The sequence below is a fragment of the Lontra canadensis genome, unplaced genomic scaffold (assembly GCF_010015895.1).
Source record: "Lontra canadensis isolate GAN:19392208 unplaced genomic scaffold, GSC_riverotter_1.0 scaffold77, whole genome shotgun sequence".
NCBI classification, from domain to species: Eukaryota; Metazoa; Chordata; class Mammalia; order Carnivora; family Mustelidae; genus Lontra; species Lontra canadensis.
Window position 1 is genome coordinate 8,276,269 of NW_022631071.1, and position 18,437 is coordinate 8,294,705.

General features: G+C 36.2%; 1 protein-coding gene across 2 annotated transcripts in view; it reads right to left on the reverse strand.

Annotated features, from left to right (window-relative positions):
- PCDH11X (protocadherin 11 X-linked) overlaps nucleotides 1–18,437 on the reverse strand; it is a 471,745-nt gene that overhangs the window by 395,728 nt on the left and 57,580 nt on the right. For both annotated transcript variants that reach the window (XM_032881806.1, XM_032881805.1), the window contains exon 2: nucleotides 2,672–3,255. In XM_032881806.1, coding sequence (XP_032737697.1) covers nucleotides 2,672–3,211 — 540 coding nt within the window. In that variant the 5' untranslated portion in view covers nucleotides 3,212–3,255. The remainder of the gene's footprint in view (nucleotides 1–2,671; nucleotides 3,256–18,437) is intronic.

Consider the following 18,437-nt stretch of genomic DNA (forward strand, 5'->3'; position numbering starts at 1 on the left):
TCTCTATTCAACAAAATAGAACAAATTAATATTAATTAAATTTTCATCCTATTCTGCAGGACAGAGGTTACTATTATGGTTGGCCTACTTGTAACATTTATTAAAGTTTATGCATAAATCATAACAGGTTTCTTTTCTTTTTTTTTTAACTTAATTTTCCCATCCACTCAGCATAGATACCACTTTCATGACAAGACCTTTCTGTAAATCAAAGTATACTCAGTTAATGTCATCCCTGTCATAACCCTCTGCATGCCTGGGGCTATGTTTTATGTTCCATATTCATTATTTCTTGTCATACTCATTATTTTTAACAAACAGGACAGTTATTTGTCCATGGAGCCATACAAATGCTTCAATACTTTAAGTAGATCATGTAGCTCACTTTTGCCTTATCACACACTCTAAAACAATGAAATTTTAGAGCATGTCTATCTCTAAGACTCATATAATAACCTCTAGTGAGCTTGTAAACTTTTTATTATTTGGTGATAATATTTCAAAGAAACTAAAATGAAAACAGATTTTAACAAAACTAAAATTATGTCAATAGGTTTACTTGTTTTATTTAAATTTCTTAAGCAACTTTCAAGACAAATCAGAAATGTAAATTTGTTATGCTATCCTGAGGGAGCTATGACAAAATTATTCTTAGAAATAATTTCTTTGGAATAATAGAAACCTACATTTCAAAATAATACATTTGTATAGATGGTTGGTAGAGACACTGTACTTATTTTTAAATACAGCTTTATTTATTTATTTATTTTTAAATATAGATTTAAATTTGGTAACATCCCATTTTGATTTCATCTGTTATTTTTTAGATTCCAGATAAACTTTTTCTTTGTTTTGACTCTGCTAGCTAATATGATAGCCACTAACCACTTGTGGTGATTAAAATTAAGATTAAATAAAATTAAAAATTCAGTTACTTGGTAGCACTAACCCCATCTTATGTACTCAAGAACCACATATAGCCAATAGCTACCATATTGGTTATTCACAGATTATAGAATTTATGTCATTGCAGAAAGTTACATTGGACAGTGTTGTTTTAGAGATAGTATGTACTCTGCTATACAATTTACAATTTAAAGTGATAAATCTCACATATCTAAAAAAATAGTTAAATGTTTTGAAGCATCTCTAAATAGCATCAGCAGGTCTACCTACTTTCTACTTGGTGCTTATTCTCCTAATTCTGCCTTTGTGACATATATATCAACATCCTCATATTATGATTGAAGAAACTGAAATTCAGAAAAATTAAGCTGGAGGTGACATATCTAGTCAACAGTAAGCACAAAATTGTGATCCATATATATCTGAATCCTGGATATTTTCCCATTTCATCAAATAAGAAGATACCATTGTAGGGATTTTACCTAAAAAATCCTCATTTATAAATTGTATATCCCTTCTCTTTCTGTTTTTATTTCTTATAGTCACACACTAGTATGCATTTTGCTTGAATTTGCTCAAGAAATACATAACCTTCTATTCCTGAATGTATTTATAACTAAATATGTCTTTACAGCATAACAACATCAGCTGAGTAGTTTTCCAATATTATACATCTTCCAGGCTAAAACCTTCAGATTATACACATCAAAATATTTATGTGTTCTTAGAATATTTTGTAACATTGGCCTTTAGGTTCATCATAATAATCTGGTAGTGAATAGTCAGGAAATGTTTATAGAACTTCAAAAATCCTTAACCAATCTACATTAAGTCTGAATATTTGTTCATTCACACATTCTCCAAGGTCATTCAAGTGCATTGAATTATTTAATATATCCAAATCTGAATTCCTACCATCCTGTATATTATATAGGTGGTTAAAAGGAATTATCCATTCACTTGATAAACAAGATGCCTCTGCACATATTTCAAATAAAATTATTCCACCTATTCTTCCTTCTGCCATCTCTATCTGAAGACCCAAATCAGACCAAAGCAGATTCTTCAGATAAACTGAAATTTTTTGGCTAAAGGTCTTACATACCCTTTATAGCAAATTGGTGTTCTGTGTCTTCAAAGAATTAGAACAAGATGAAAATATTTAACATTAATAGCACATTAAAATTAAATCTCATTCTAGTGACTCAAGAGATGCTTAAAGATATTGCCTTGAAGTGAAATCACTATGAAAAATATTAATTGTTCTATATATGTGTAGAAACATTAGTAATAAAAATGTTCTATTCACCACTCAAATAAATTTCTTTGGTATTTTTTTCAAATTGCAAGAGAAAATTTCCTATCTATAATGATCACTGAGTAAATCTGATAAATTTGTGTTTTCATTCTTAATGTTTAAATTTGTTTGTTTATGTCCACCTTGTGGTAGATCATGACTAGACAAATTAAAAGTGAGGTATTGGGTGGGTTATTTATTGTAAGTAGAAGGGCTGAGCTTCTTATCTGACCCCTATAATAGATTGTTAAGGGAAACATAAGAAAATTCTTGAAAATAAATATAAATAAAATAAAAATTCATAAGCTTCATAAATCACAAAAATTGCATTGATGAGTCTGCCCCATTATGCTTAAACATTAAAAAAAAATAGGGTGATGGCTTGCTTAAAATTTGAAGTATGCAAAGATCCTTTTTTTTGGCCTTTTAAAAATGAATTATCTTGAACAATGTGTTTTTAAAACGTACCTTAATTAACTGGTAGTTTTGAACTCCATTTATTCCTATGTCAGGATCAATGGCTGCTGGGAGAGGATATCGAGAGTTTATAGCCGAGTTCTCTGGAACTGATATGTTGATAACTGTTGCTGGGAATAATGGTGCATTATCATTTATGTCTTCTATCAGAAAACGTATCTTAACCAGTCTAAATATTTCATCCGGCAAAACGGCAACTTCCACTTCATAAAAACAACTGGTTTCCACCACAATACCAGAACACAATTTCTCACGATCAATGCGAGTTTCAGCAGTAAAGATCTCACCAGTACCTTCTTCAATTCGAATCAGAGGCATATCACCAGTCTTGTACACTAGCTTAAACTGCATAGGGGATGTTAAGGTCTTGTCTTGAACCAGTGACAAGTTGAGGTCTTTCAGCAAGTCGCCTATCAGAACGTTTTCTGGCATTTCTTCTCGGACAGTGTAGTTTTTCTCCTGGGCGCCAGACTGAAATACAACACATGCTAAAAGGACTGCAAATATATACGTCCCAGACAACAAGTCCATACCAGGAACAATTGTGAAGGTTCTCTGTATCAAGCCACAGAAAACTGTCAAAGAGAAACACAAAAAAAGAGAGAGAGAAAGAGAGAGAGGAAGATAAAGAAGAAGAAATTATTAAAGCCAACCAACCATTAAATGTATGTTAACTAAATGCTCAGTTTTAAAATCATTAAATTAAAATATTAGCAAAATTGACTCTTAAATAATATGCATTTTTCATTAAGATAAAAGTAGATTATACAACATACCTACAGTAATTAAAAGACTCAGAAGTTGTAAAAGTTGTCACCATTGATAAAATATATAAAAGACATAACATACCAAGATAGATAAAGTTAATAAAAATAATTAAAAACACTTAATTCAAGTAAGGTATATTTGTTACTAATCAAAAAATATAATCATTACTCATTATTATGGCTTTCAAATGTAATTCTTCTATTGGTAATAATAGAATACATTGGCAATGTTTTATACAATAGTTCTTGTGTTCAGTGTGTTCTTGCATTAAAGAAGGAAACTCCTTTGAGCAAGGAAGGGGCTGATGTGACACATGCCTAAATGTGAGAAAGAATACCATTTGAAAAGAAGACTAAAGTTTTCTTTCTTTGGATGAGAGGAATAAGGATGCGTAAATTACAGGGAGGCTACTTTCAGATCAACATAAATAACTGGATTAAAACAATCTGGAGGAGTAGGAGACAAGATGGCAGGGAAGTAGGAGGAGGCGCCTTTTCAACCTGTACCCTAAAAGGAGCTGATTACCTACCAAAGAATTCCGATCATCCATGAAAATAGCCTGAGACCAGAATTATACACGTCTGGATCTCTACAGGGGCAGAAGATGCCAGTGGGCAGGTAAAGCAGAGTGGGAACTTCGGACGATATCGGAAGATAAACAAAAGGGGGAGGGAGCCACCAGAGGCAACCGATTGGAAAGTAATACCTCAATCCAAGAGTGCCCTGTGTCTGGGGATCAGCATTAACTTGGAGTCTGGTTGAAAGCACTCAAAGAGAGCAAAGGATCAAGGGGGGAAATTGTGGGAATCAGGGCAATAGGGACAGAGGCTTAAGTCCCCGGACCCAGGACAGCCTCCCCTGGAGCTGAGCCAGAGAGAGTGCGGCAGAGAAACCAGGTCTTGGTCCTGAGCCGCCAGCGCACCCAAGATCGCTTGAGGTCCAGCTCCTGTGAGGAGCTGGGAGCCTCGCCAGAAGGCAGAGGCTCCAGAGCCAGAGGGCAGGTGCTACAGAGCCTGAGACGCCCCTCCCCCTCGATCTTAGATGCGCACCATTCCACCAGAGTCTGAGGCTCACCCTCAAGTGCCCCACACACTCCTCTGAGAGAGGTGCGTGCAAGCCCGGTGCTCTTAGACCCAGAAAAACCAGGCACTCCCAGCCTGGGCCAGAGGGAAAATCTCAGCTTGCGATCACTGCTTGGAACCTCTCTGGCAGTCTGGAGCTGCCCAGACAGCCACCGCTGCCATGGTTTTGGGTACAAAGAGAATATCCTGCATCCCCAGGGACCTCGACTCAGAACCTGCTCTGCCAGCGGCCAAGGGGGAATTTATTTGGGCTCTGCAGCCAGACTGAGGCTTCTCTCTCAGAGGGAGGTCAGGGTGCAGTTTGATTTCCTCTAAACCTACAAAAACCATCAAAAACGGTCAAGGCAAGGAAAAAAAAAGTGAACAAACATAAAAACCTCCAGAGAACAAAAGCCTGAAAAAAACAGTTTCCTCAGAGCCCACCCCCTTGAGGGGGGCGGGAGGACTTAACTCAGGAAACATCATTGACTGAAAACCCACGTGGCAGGCCCCTCCCCCAGAAAACCAACCAGGAAAGAAAAAAAAAAAGACAAGAGAACAACCACCACAACTTCATAGGACAACTTTTATTTTTAATTCCTTCCCACTATTCTGGTTCATTTTTTTTTATATATACATAATTTTTTAACATATTTACCATCAAAGTGAGATATCCAGTACATCAAACTCCATAATAACCTTCTAACCTGAACTTTTTGATACATACACCTGTGTTTTTCTTTTTCATTTCTATTTTTTTAATTTTTTTTAAATTTTAGTTTAGTCCAGTTTATTCCTCTTTTATTTTTATTTTCTAATATTCATATAGAGTTAAACTTCAAGGTAATCCCCTTTCCCCAATCAATCCTACCCCTATAGGTAAACCAATTTTTAACCCCCCTTTATCTTAGGAAAGTTGAGTCCTTTAACAAAGATATCAAGATACATCCAGGAAGAATCAAAACAACCTTCCTTGCCCACACTGAGAATTTATTATCACTCTGCCATCTTTTTCTTCCACCAGTGTATCTGTGTTTTTGTGTTTGTCCTGATAGTATATAAATCTTATACTTGGGGTTCTTTTTGATGAGGTTCTTCCTTAATTGGCTTATATATATATTTTTTTATCTTGTCATATATTTTATCAGTCTTTTTGTTTGTCTGTTTTTGTTTGTATACTTCATAAATCTTACCTTGGGGCCCATTTGGGCTGAACCTTCTCTTTTATCTTCCATTTTTTTCTGTCTCTCTCTCCTTTTTTTTTCTTTTTCTTTTCTTTTTTCTCTTGTTTGAGTGGGGAATCCTGATTGCTCAGAAGCATTACAGGGTGCACCTTGACTGCACCATGGTCGATACATCCAGCTACATCCATTCAGTCATCTCTCACCAAAATGACTAGCAGGAGGAATGCTCAACGGAAGAAAAATACAGAGGATGGGCCTTCTGCATCAGAGCTAACAGTGATCAACATAGACAATATGTCAGAAAGAGAATTCAGACTAACAATTATCTAGGCAATAGCTACGTTGGAGAAAGCCATGGATGACCAAACAGAATTGATTAGGGCAGAAATGAAAGCGACCAGGGATGATGTTCACAATGTTAGGGCAGAGTTGAAAGCCACCAGAGATGAGGTTCACAATGCTCTCAATGAGTTCCAATCTAATCTAAATTCTCTAAAAGCTAGGGTAACTGAGACAGAAGATAGAAATAGTAATCTGGAGGACAAACAGATAGAAAAGATCAGGAGGAAGCCTGGAACAAACAGCTTAGAGCCACGAAACCAGAATCAGGGAAAAAAATGATGCCATGAAATGTTCCAACGTCAGAATTATTGGAATCCCTGAAAAGGAGGAGAAAGAAAGAAGTCTAGAAGACAGAGTGGAACAAGTCCTTCTGGAAAATTTTCCTAATCTCACGAATGGAACCAGCATTCATATACTAAAGGCAGAACAGTCTCCACCCAAGATCATAGATTCCAAGAAAACATCAAGGCACCTGATAGTCAAATTGAGGAATCATAATTGTAGATATAATCTCTTGAAAGCCACTAGGACAAAGAGGCTCCTTACTTACAGAGGAAAGCCCATTAGAATAACGTCAGACCTGTACACAGAGACCTGGCAAGCCAGAAAGGGCTAGCAAGATATATTCAGGGCAGTAAATGAGAAGAACATGCAGCCAAGAATACTTTATCCAGCAAGACTGACATTCAAAATGGATGGAGAGATAAAGAGTTTCCAAGACCAATAAGGCTTAAAAGACTATGCAACCACCAAGCCGACACTGCAGGAAATATTAAGGGGGGGGTTCTATAAAGGAGGAAAAATCTTAAGAATAGCATTGAACAGAAATATAGAGACAATCCACAGAAAGAAAGACTTCAAAGTTAACACGATGTCAATAAAAATGTATCTATCAATAATCACTCTCAATACAAATGGCCTAAATGCACCCATAAAATGACACAGGGTTACCGATTGGATAAAATGACAGGACCCATCCATATGTTGTCTACAAGAGACCCATTTTGAACCTAAAGATACACCCAGACTGAAAGTGAAGGGATGGAGAAGCATCTTTCATGCCAATGGGCCTCAAAAAAAGGCTGGGGTAGTGATTCTCATATCAGACAAATTAGATTTTAAACTAAAGACTGTAGTCAGAGATACAGAAGGACACTACATCATTCTTAAGGGACTATCTACCAAGATGATCTAACAATTGTAAATATCTATGCCCCCAATATGGGAGCAGCCAATTACATAAGAAAACTGTTAATCAAGATAAAGAGTCATATTGATATGAATACATTAATAGTACGAGATCTTAACACGCCTCTCTCAGAAATAGATAGATCATCGAAGCAGAAAATCAATAAAGAAACAAGAGCATTGAATGACACATTGGACCAGATGGACCTCATAGATATATACAGAACATTCCACCCTAAAACAACAGATTACTCATTCTTCTCACGTGCGCATGGAACCTTCTCCAGAATAGACCATGTTCTGGGTCACAAATCAGGACTCAACCGAAACCAAAAGACTGAGATTATTCCCTGCATATTCTCAGATCACAATGCTTTGAAACTGGAGCTCAATCACAAGGAAAAGTTCAGAAGGAACTCAAACACCTGGAAGCTAAAGGCCACCTTGCTTAAGATTGCTTGTTCAACAAGGAGATCAAAGAAGAACTGAAACAATTCATGGAAACTAATGAGAATGAAGACACTTTGGTCCAAAAACCTATGGGATACAGCAAAGGCAGTCCTAAGGGGGAAATACATAGCCATCCAAGCCTCCCTCAAAAAAATTGAAAAATCCAGAATACATCAGCTGTCTCTACACCTTAAAGAACTGGAGAATCAACAACAAATCAAACCAACTCCACACATAAGAAGGGAAATAATCAAGATTAGAGCTGAGATCAATGAGGTACAAACCAGAGATACAGTAGAACACAGTACAACATATCAATGAAACTAGAAGCTGGTTTTTTGAAAGAATCAATAAGATCGATAAACCACTGGCCACACTAATCCAAAAGAAAAGAGAGAAAGCCCAAATTAATAAAATTATGAATGAAAAGGGAGAGATCACAAGTAACACCAAGGAAGTAGAAACAATCATCAGAAGTTATTATCAAGAGCTATATGCCAATAAGCTAAGCAACCTAGATGAAATGGATGCATTCCTGCAAAACTATAAACTCCCAAAATTGAACCAGGAAGAAATTGACAACTTGAATAGACTGATATCTAGTAATGAGATTAAAGCAGTAATCAAAAACCTCCCCAAAAAAAAGAGCCCGGGACCTGATGGATCCCCTGGGGAATTCTACCAAACTTTCAAAGAAGAAATCACACCTATTCTCCTGAAGCTGTTTCAAAAAATTGAAGCAGAAGGAAATTTTCCAGACTCTTTCTATGAAGCCAGCATTACCCTGATCCCCGAACCAGGCAAAGACCCTACCAGAAAGGAGAATGTCAGAACAATATCACTGATGAATATGGATGCTAAGATTCTCAACAAGATCCTAGCAAACAGGATCCAACAGCACATTAAAAAGATTATCTACCATGACCAGGTGGGATTCATTGCTGGGCTACAAGGATGGTTCAACATTCGCAAATCAATCAATGTGATAGAACAAATCAATAAGAGAAGAGAGAAGAACCACCTGGTCCTCTCAATTGATGCAGAAAAAACATTTGACAAAATCCAGCATCCTTTCCTGATTAAAACACTTCAAAGCATAGGGATAGAGGGAACATTCCTGAACTTAATAAAATCTATCTATGAAAGACCCACAGCATATATCCTCCTCAATGGGAAAAAGCTTGCAGTCTTCCTGTTGAGATCAGGAATGCGACAAGGATGCCCCTCTCACCACTCTTGTTCAACATAGTATTAGAAGTCCTAGCAAGAGCAATCAGACAACAAAGAGAAATACAATGTATCCAAATTGGCAATGAAGAAGTCAAACTCTCTCTCTTCGCAGATGACCTCATTCTTTATATGGAAAACCCAAAAGACTCCACCCCCAAACTACTAAAACTCATACAACAATTCAGTAACGTGGCAGGATACAGAGTCAATGTACAGAAATCAGTGGCTTTCTTATACACTAACAATGAAAATACAGAAAGGGAAATTAGAGAATCGATTCCATTTACTATAGCACCAAGAACCATAAGATACCTGGGAATAAACCTAACCAAAGAAGTAAAGGATCTGTACTCAAGGAACTACAGAACACTCATGAAAGAAATTGAAGAAGACACAAAAAGATGGAAGACCATTCCATGCTCTTGGATCAGAAGAATAAACATTGTTAAAATGTCTATACTGCCTAGAGCAATCTATACTTTCAATGCCATTCTGATCAAAATTCCACTGGTATTTTTCAAAGAGCTGGAGCAAATAATCCTAAAATTTGTATGGAATCAGAAGAGACCCTGAATCACTAAGGAAATGTTGAAAAACAAATATAAAACTGGGGGCATCACGTTACCTGATTTCAAGCTTTACTATGAAGCCGTGATCAACAAGACAGCATGGTACTGGCATAAAAACAGACACATAGACCAGTGGAACAGAGTAGAGAGCCCAGATATGGACCCTCAACTCTATGGTCAATTAATCTTCGACAAAACAGGAAAAAATATACAGTGGAAAAAAGACAGTCTCTTCAATAAATGGTGCTGGGAAAACTGGACAGCTATATGCAGAAGAATGAAACTCGACCATTCTCTTACACCGTACACAAAGATAAACTCAAAATGGATAAAAGACCTCAATGTGAGACAGGAATCCATCAGAATCCTAGAGGAGGACATAGGTAGTTACCTCTTTGATATCAGGCACAGCAACTTCTTTCCAGATATGTCTCCAAAGGCAAAGGAAACAAAAGTGAAGATGAACTTTTGGGACTTCATTGAGATCAAAAGCTTCTGAACAGCAAAGGAAACAGTCAATAAAACAAAGAGGCAACCCACGGAATGGGAGCAGATATTTGCAAATGACAGTACAGACAATAGATTGATATCCAGGATCTATAAAGAACTCCTCAAACTCTACACACACAAAACAGATAATCATATCAAAAAATGGGCAGAAGATATGAACAGACACTTCTCCAATTAAGACATACAAATGGCTATCAGACACATGAAAAAATGTTCATCATCACTAGCCATCAGGGAAATTCAAATTAAAACCACATTGAGATACCACCTTATACCAGTTAGAATGGCCAAAATTAGCAAGACAGGAAGCAACATGTGTTGGAGAGGATGTGGAGAAAGGGGAACCCTCTTACACTGTTGGTGGGAATGCAAGTTGGTGCAGCCTCTTTGGAGAAGAGTGTGGAGATTCCTCAAGAAATTAAAAATAGAGCTTCCCTATGACGCTGCAATTGCACTACTGGGTATTTACCCCAAAGGTACAGATGTAGTGAAAAGAAGGGCCATCTGTACCCCAATGTTTATAGCAGCAATGGCTACAGTTGCAAACTGTTGAAAGAACCAAGATGCCCTTCAACGGATGAATGGATAAGGAAGATGTGGTCCATATACACTATGGAGTATTATGCCTCCATCAGAAAGGATGAATACCCAACTTTTGTAGCAACATGGACGGGACTGGAAGAGATTATGCTGAGTGAAATAAGTCAAGCAGAGAGAGTCAATTATCATATGGTTTCACTTATTTGTGGAGCATAACAAATAGCATGGAGGACAAGGGGAGATGGAGAGGAGAAGGGAGTTGAGGGAAATTGGAAGGGGAGGTGAACCATGAGAGACTATGGACTCTGAAAAACAATCTGAGGGTTTTGAAGGGGCGGGGGCTGGGAGGTTGGGGCAGCCAGGTGGTGGGTATTGTAGAGGGCTCGGATTGCATGGAGAACTGGGTATGGTGTGAACATAATGAATACTGTTATGCTGAAAAAATAAAAAAAAATTAAAAAATTAAAATAAAACAATCTGGGGGAAAAAAACAATTTTCAGGAAATAGTAAGAAGCTAGATAACCAGTTTATGTCTACATATGTATGATTATGTAGATGACATACAAATCATTCAGTGGGAGAGCTGGACTAGAAGACATTCCAACTTTGAGAATTTATATCTATAAATTTGAAGTAGATGATATTGGGGCACCTTGGTGGCTCCATGGGTTAAGTCTCTGCCTTTGGCTCAGGTTATGGTCTCAGGGTCCTAGGATCGAGCCCCGCATTGGGCTCTCTGCTCAGCGGGCAGCCTGCTTTCCCCTCTCTCTCTGCCTACTTGTGATCTCTCTCTCTCTGTCAATTAATAAATAAAATCTTTTAAAAATAATATAAAAAAGAAAGTAGATCATATTAAAATGGGTTTTCATATCTGCAAACTGATACCCAAAAACCAAATAATCCAGTTAAGAAATGGATAGAAGACATGAATAGACAATTTTCCAAAGAAGATATCCAGATAGCTAACAGACACATGAAAATGTGCTCAACATCATTCATAATCAGGGAAATACAAATCAAAACCACAATGAGACACCACAAGTCAGAATAGCCAAAATTAACAACTCATGAATAATGGGTGTTCACAAGGGTTCAGGAAAAGGAAACACTTTTGCAGTTTTGGTAGGAATACAAACTGCTGGAGCCATTCTGGAGAACAGTATGGAGGTTCTTCAAAATGTTAAAAATAGAATGACCCTACAATGCACAGTCACCCGATGTTTATAACAGTACCATTGACAATAGCCAAATTATGGAAAGAGCCCAAATGTCCATTGACTGATGAATGGATAAAGAAGAGGTGGTATATATATACAATTGAATATTACTCAGTTATCAAAAAGAATGAAATCTTGCATTTGCAATGACATGGATGGAACTAGAGTGTATTATTCTAATAGAAATAAGTCAGCTTGAGAAAGACATTATGATTTCACTTACATGTAGAACTTAAGAAACAAAACAGATGAACATAGGGGAAGAAAATGAAAAATAAAATAAGATAAAAACAGAAAGGGAGGCAATCCATAAGAGACTCTTAACTATAGAGAACAAAATGAGGGTGGATGGGAGGTAGGAAGGATTGAATGGGTGGGAGGATAGGCTAAATGGGTGATAAGAATTAAGGAGGGTGCTTGTGATTAGCACTGCCTGTTCTATGTAAGTGATGCATCACTAAATTCTATTCCTGAAACCAATACTACACTGTATGTTAACTAACTTGAATTCAAATTAAAGAGGAATTAATGCAGCTATCAATGCATTCAAAACTTTTAAAGGATTAGCCAACAGATGGCCGGTTAAAAATCCATTACAGAAAAAAAATAATTACAGAAAATTATTAATGTACATAGGTAACTAATTAAGGAAGTTTTTGGTATTTATTGGTAATTGATAGCATTAACAAATTTCTAGTAATAGCTCTAAAAATAGGAAGACTCATGAAATGATGTAAATAACTTGCTATAAATATGGTCTGATTATGGCAGACAATGTATTGCATTAAATAATTTTCCCACTGTATAGTTGGACATCTGCATTTTAAAAAATATGCATATGGACAGGTCAGAAGACCAAAAGTGAGAAAAAAAGAAACCTTTTTTTCAAGGAAATTATTAATATACAAAGAAATGAACCAGATAAATGTGAAACATCTCATTTTAAGGAATTATTATCACCCAAGTAAAAAAAAAGTGTATATATATATATATGAGTTCACCTATTTTCCTGTGTTTAATACTGAAGACATTCTCTATCCTAGCAAACAATACAAAATGACTATTGCCTGTGGTATTTTTAGCCCATTTTCTTAATGATGAACATTGGGATTACACAATATAAAACTTTTCTCAAGATTTATTCTTTTATGAATTATTGGCCCTATACAAAAATACCCATTTATACTTACTATGTTAATATGCACAAATATACTTGTGTCCTATGTAATATGAATCTAGGACATCTAAAATAATTCAGTGTCTGTGTGATTTTGTAAGTACTATTCAAACATAAGCAAAAATAAAAAAGGGATAATGACAATTGGAAATAAAACTACTACTCTCCTCTTATCTTAACCTTAATCATATACACATTATTAGAACTGACAGAAGAAGGCTACAGACCATTTTTTCAAGCACTGCATGCATATTACAATATCTCTACACAAGAATTAAGACAGTAACTTAATTCCAAGCAGTTCCCCTCTGCCAACCCATTCTAAATCTGTTCCACTCTTTCTTTAATAACATCATTAAATAAAACATTTTAAAATGTGTTTTATCACTTGAAAATCTTCAGAGGTTTTAATAACTAGAAAGTATTTGGGAAAAAGGACAATGACTTTTCTTAAACTTGAGGAAATATCCATATTGAAAACCTAGAAGAAATATCTAACCTCTAGTTAGTAATTAGTTTCATAAAGGTTTAGTCTTTTAGTCAACAAATATTTTTTAAGCTTTTTTTATGTGCCAGACAGTGTTCTAGGCACTGAGAATAAATCAGTGAACAAAGGAGACAAAAATCTCTGCCCTCACAAAGTTTATATTTCATAACATAAATATTCCAGAATGTTTTAATTCAGAGTTCAATCAATGCATAAAAAACTCAATTTTGCCTCTACCAGGATCTAAACCTACATAATTAAATAACCTCGATCTATAGATTTTTATTCTAAACCCCTACATTTGCCATTTGAAAATGTATTATAATCTTTAAAATTATAAATGTTTTTCTTTAAAATGCTGAGTTTGCTTCTTTGACTGACCAATACAGAAATTTAGTTATCAAACATGGATATAAAAAAATCACTGTTTAGTTGTACATTAGCATGATGAATTTAACTCAGATATTCAGGGAAGATATCCCTAGACACTTACTTTTACCTGGTTCTAACTTTCTCATCCATGAACAAATGGTAAGATAACTTGAATTTCTTTACCATTCTCACACATCCCATTTCTACTATAGTCTAAGGTTAGTTTGGAAACTGATAGGGGAACCACAATGAAAACAGAGTTAATTAAAATTTTCTAAAAGCTTCAGCAGTGACAATGTTATTTGAGTGATTTTTTTAATAGACAATACCTAATGGTTGCATATGCAACAAACAGAGGGATAAAATCGTGACAATCAGAGAAAGAAAAGCAGTGACAAAATAAGAAACTCTGAAATTTTAGATGAAAAACAAAAATGCAAATTCATTTTATAGTTTCTGTGCAATTTCATTTCAAAAAGAGTTAAGTACATAGAGGAACTAAGTATCTACTCAATTTAGAGATTTCAAACCACAAAAGTAATGTTCAAATGGTTTGTCAGAAGACTTTTAAGGCATAATTTCCCTCACATACTTGTTACATTTCATTGATTATAGTGCAGTGTTTAATCTGTGAAAAATTAATTCTTTTTTTTTTAATTTTGTGAGAGAGAGAGAAAGCGTGCATGACCAAGTGTGAAAGAGGGGCAGAGGGAGAAGCAGACTCCCTGCTGAGCAGGAAGCCTGCTGAGCTGCTCTATCCCAGGACCCTGAGCTCATGACCTGAGCTGAGGGCAGATGCTTGACCAAATGAGTCACCCAGGCACCCCATGAAAAACTAATTCTATATGAATGAGTGCTTACAGTCTACAGTAACAAATTGCCTAAAATAGTATAAATTTAGGTATTACATAAAAATATGATGTTTGGCCTATGATCTTAACTTTATTTTGCTCCTGTCACTCTACTTTACTGTCTCATGAAGTCAAAAATACACCATTAAACAACTATGAGGTATTATACATTTACTTCTCTGTCCTTATTCTCATGCAGTCAAAGCTTCTTTCAACAGATTGGGGAAATAATAAGGTAGTTTTTGGGGTTCACAGGAAGCAATCTAAGACCTTGAAAGAGAACTGGTATTAAGGGCACGTGCTGTGATGAGCGCTGGGTGTTATAGGCAACTAATGAATCATTGAACACTGCATCAAAAACTAATGATGTACTGTATGGTGGCTAATGTAACATAGTAATAATAAAAAAGAAGTAACCACATCTGTAGAAAGAAACTGGAGCAACTAATAAACTCAGCACTTTCAAAGGGACTGATCACAAGTAGAGTGAAATAGGTGCTTTGGCTGTCTTGCTTGACATGGCTATTTTCTATGTATTCTGAAACCTGAACAGTGTGGAGATTCCTTAAGAAATTAAAAATAGAGCTTCCCTATGACCCTGCAATTGCACTACTGGGTATTTACCCCAAAGATACAGATGTAGTGAAAAGAAGGGCCATCTGTACCCCAATGTTTATAGCAGCAATGGCCACGGTCGCCAAACTGTGGAAAGAACCAAGATGCCCTTCAACGGATGAATGGATAAGGAAGATGTGGTCCATATACACTATGGAGTATTATGCCTCCATCAGAAAGGATGAATACCCAACTTTTGTAGCAACATGGACGGGACTGGAAGAGATTATGCTGATTGAAATAAGTCAAGCAGATAGAGTCAATTATCATATGGTTTCACTTATTTGTGGAGCATAACAAATAGCATGGGGGACAAGGGGAGATGGAGAGGAGAAGGGAGTTGAGGGAAATTGGAAGGGGAGGTGAACCATGAGAGATTATGGACTCTGAAAAACAATCTGAGGGTTTTGAAGGGGTGGGGGTGGGAGGTTGGGGGATCCAGGTGGTGGGTATTATGGAGGGCACATATTGCATGGAGCACTGGGTGTGGTGCATAAACAATGAATTCTGTTACACTAAAAAGGGAAAAAAAAACTCACAGGTGTCTGTACTTGGTCCCAATTCTTTGTTTTTTTTCCAGGTCATTGTACTCTTCATTCTCAGAAAATAGATCACTACTACAAAACACATTCTCTAGCCATACCACAACTCACATTCCAGATGAACCCTGGATAAAGCCCCCCAAGAAACTGACACCTCCTGCTCTACTTGGCCAAGAGTTGACCCCCTCCCCCCACACCCTCCTCCACGTGCATAGCTGCAACCTTCTCACATCCTTTAAATCCCTTAAAAGTCCCAGCCTAACAGAAAATTTGGGCAAAATTTCTCTTGAAATCTGGCCCCTCTTCTCCCTTGGAGAATGAATAAATTCTGTTCTGATTGTTGCTCTACTATGTACAATTCTTTGTCACCTGTTTCACTGGCCACCCTAACAGGGATTATTCAGAAAATGGCTTTTAGTGTGCCTGGGTGGCTCAGTTGATAAATGTCTGCCTTCAGCTCACGTCATGATCCTACCATCCTGGGATTGAGCACTGCATCAGAGCTCCCAGCTCAGCACTCCAGTCTATATCTCACTCTCCTTTTGACCCTCCTCTGGCTTGTCCTCTCTCACTCACTCTCTCTCAAACAAGTGAATAAAGTTCTTTTAAAAAAATAAGAAAATGGCTTTGCAGATTAATAAAGCAAGAGACAATCTATAATCAAAATTATGCTTATCATCACATACCCTATATCAAAGCAAAAATATAATGCTTATCATCACATATCCTTCTATATCACCATAGGGTGAACTTAATCATAATTATTTCAATACCTATTATTTTAATATATTTGGTCTGTAAGTATCATATTCTCATAATAAATAAATCTTATATTCACCAAGATTAAGAGGAATATTTTCATTTATTATAACATTTTAATTGCTCTGATTTCAAGTCAATTATTTTATTCAATTTTATAACAACTATGTGGTATATATAAATATTTGTAGGCATTAATTTATATGTTAAATGTTCATATTAAATAGACATTAATTTCACACTCTATAAATATTATAGATGATCATGTTTTAAGATTAAAAATTCATAGGATAAATTTGTGACTTCATTGGGAATTTGTTGTAAAAGCCTATTTTGATTTTTAGGTATATAAGGATAACTGATTACTTTCAGCAAGTGTTCTTATGACAAAAACACTATAGGTCTAACCAAAAAAGAAAATAAGTGATGGCTTAGTATATTTTTTGTGTCACCTGTTAATATATCAAAATCAAGATGCAATAAAATCAACAGTTCAAAGCAAATAAGATATACCATCAGAATATTTGAAATGGTGGTTGAAAAAAGGATCTCCATTATAGTCTATAAAATGAATCAAAGTAAGATATTAGTTATCCAAAAATGAATAGTAGCTATCAACCTATTTGTTCCAAAGAACAGGAAGATGACATTCATCCTTAATAGCTTCATTTATTCACCCAGGGAGACAAAGAATCTCTTCCTGGTAGGATGACTTTGGGGTGATATAAATCCACAAACAATAGCTACATATCTTAAGCCACTAAGCAAAAATGACATAAAACTTTTTAAAAACCAATCTTGCTGGGGCACCTTGGTGGCTCAGTTGGTTGAGCATCCATTTCTTGATTTTGATTCAAGTCATGATCTCAGTGTTGTGAGTTTGAGCCCTGCTGTACCCCTGCATGGAACCCCACATCAGGCTCTGTGCTCAGAGGGGAGTCTGCTTCTTTCTTGTTCCCTCTTCTTCTGTCCCTCCCCCTGTTTGTGTGCTCTCTCTATCAAATAAATGAATACATATTTTTATTTTTTTAAGATTTTTATTTATTTATTTGAAAGACAGAGATCACAAGCAGGCAGAGAGGCAGGCAGAGAGAGAATGGAGGAAGCAGGCTCCCTGCTGAGCAGAAAGCCCGACGTGGGGCTCCATCCCAGGACCCTGGGATCATGATCTGAGCAGAAGGCAGAGGCTTTAACCCACTGAGCCACCCAGGCACCCCATGAATAAATATTTTTTATTAAAAAAATCATACTATTGGTTTATCAATTGCCTAATTACAGATGCCTCAGTCTAAAAGTTCAGCAAAAAATCCCTTCTCCTTCCATTAATTTGTATTCACATACATCTATTTTAATATTATTGATTTGATTTTTATTTGCTATCATCTCCAAACCAAAATGAACCAAATGACATGAGGGAATAAATGGATAGAAATCAGGTAAGCAAAATAAGTCAGTTAGAGAATGACAAACACCATATGATTTCACTAGTATGTGGAATTTAAGAAACAAAACAGATGAACATACGGAAAAAAAAAAAAGAGAGAGAGAGAGGGAGAGAGAGAAAGGCAAACCAGGAATCACTCTTAACTATAGAGAATAAACTGAGGGCTACTGGAAGGGAGGTGGGTGGAGAGGATGGGTTAAATTGGTGGTGAGTATCAAGGAGGCATTTGTTGAGATGAACACTGTTTGTTGTATGTTAAGTGACAAATCATTAAATTCTACTCCTGAAACTAATATTGCACTGTATAGTAACTAACTAGAGTTCTTTTTTTTTTTTTACTTTTTAAAGATTTACTCACCTGTTTTAGAGAGAGAAAGCACTCGTGCAAATATGTATGAGTGCAGGGAGGGGCAGAGGTAAAGGGAGAGAAGCAGACTCCCCACTGATGAA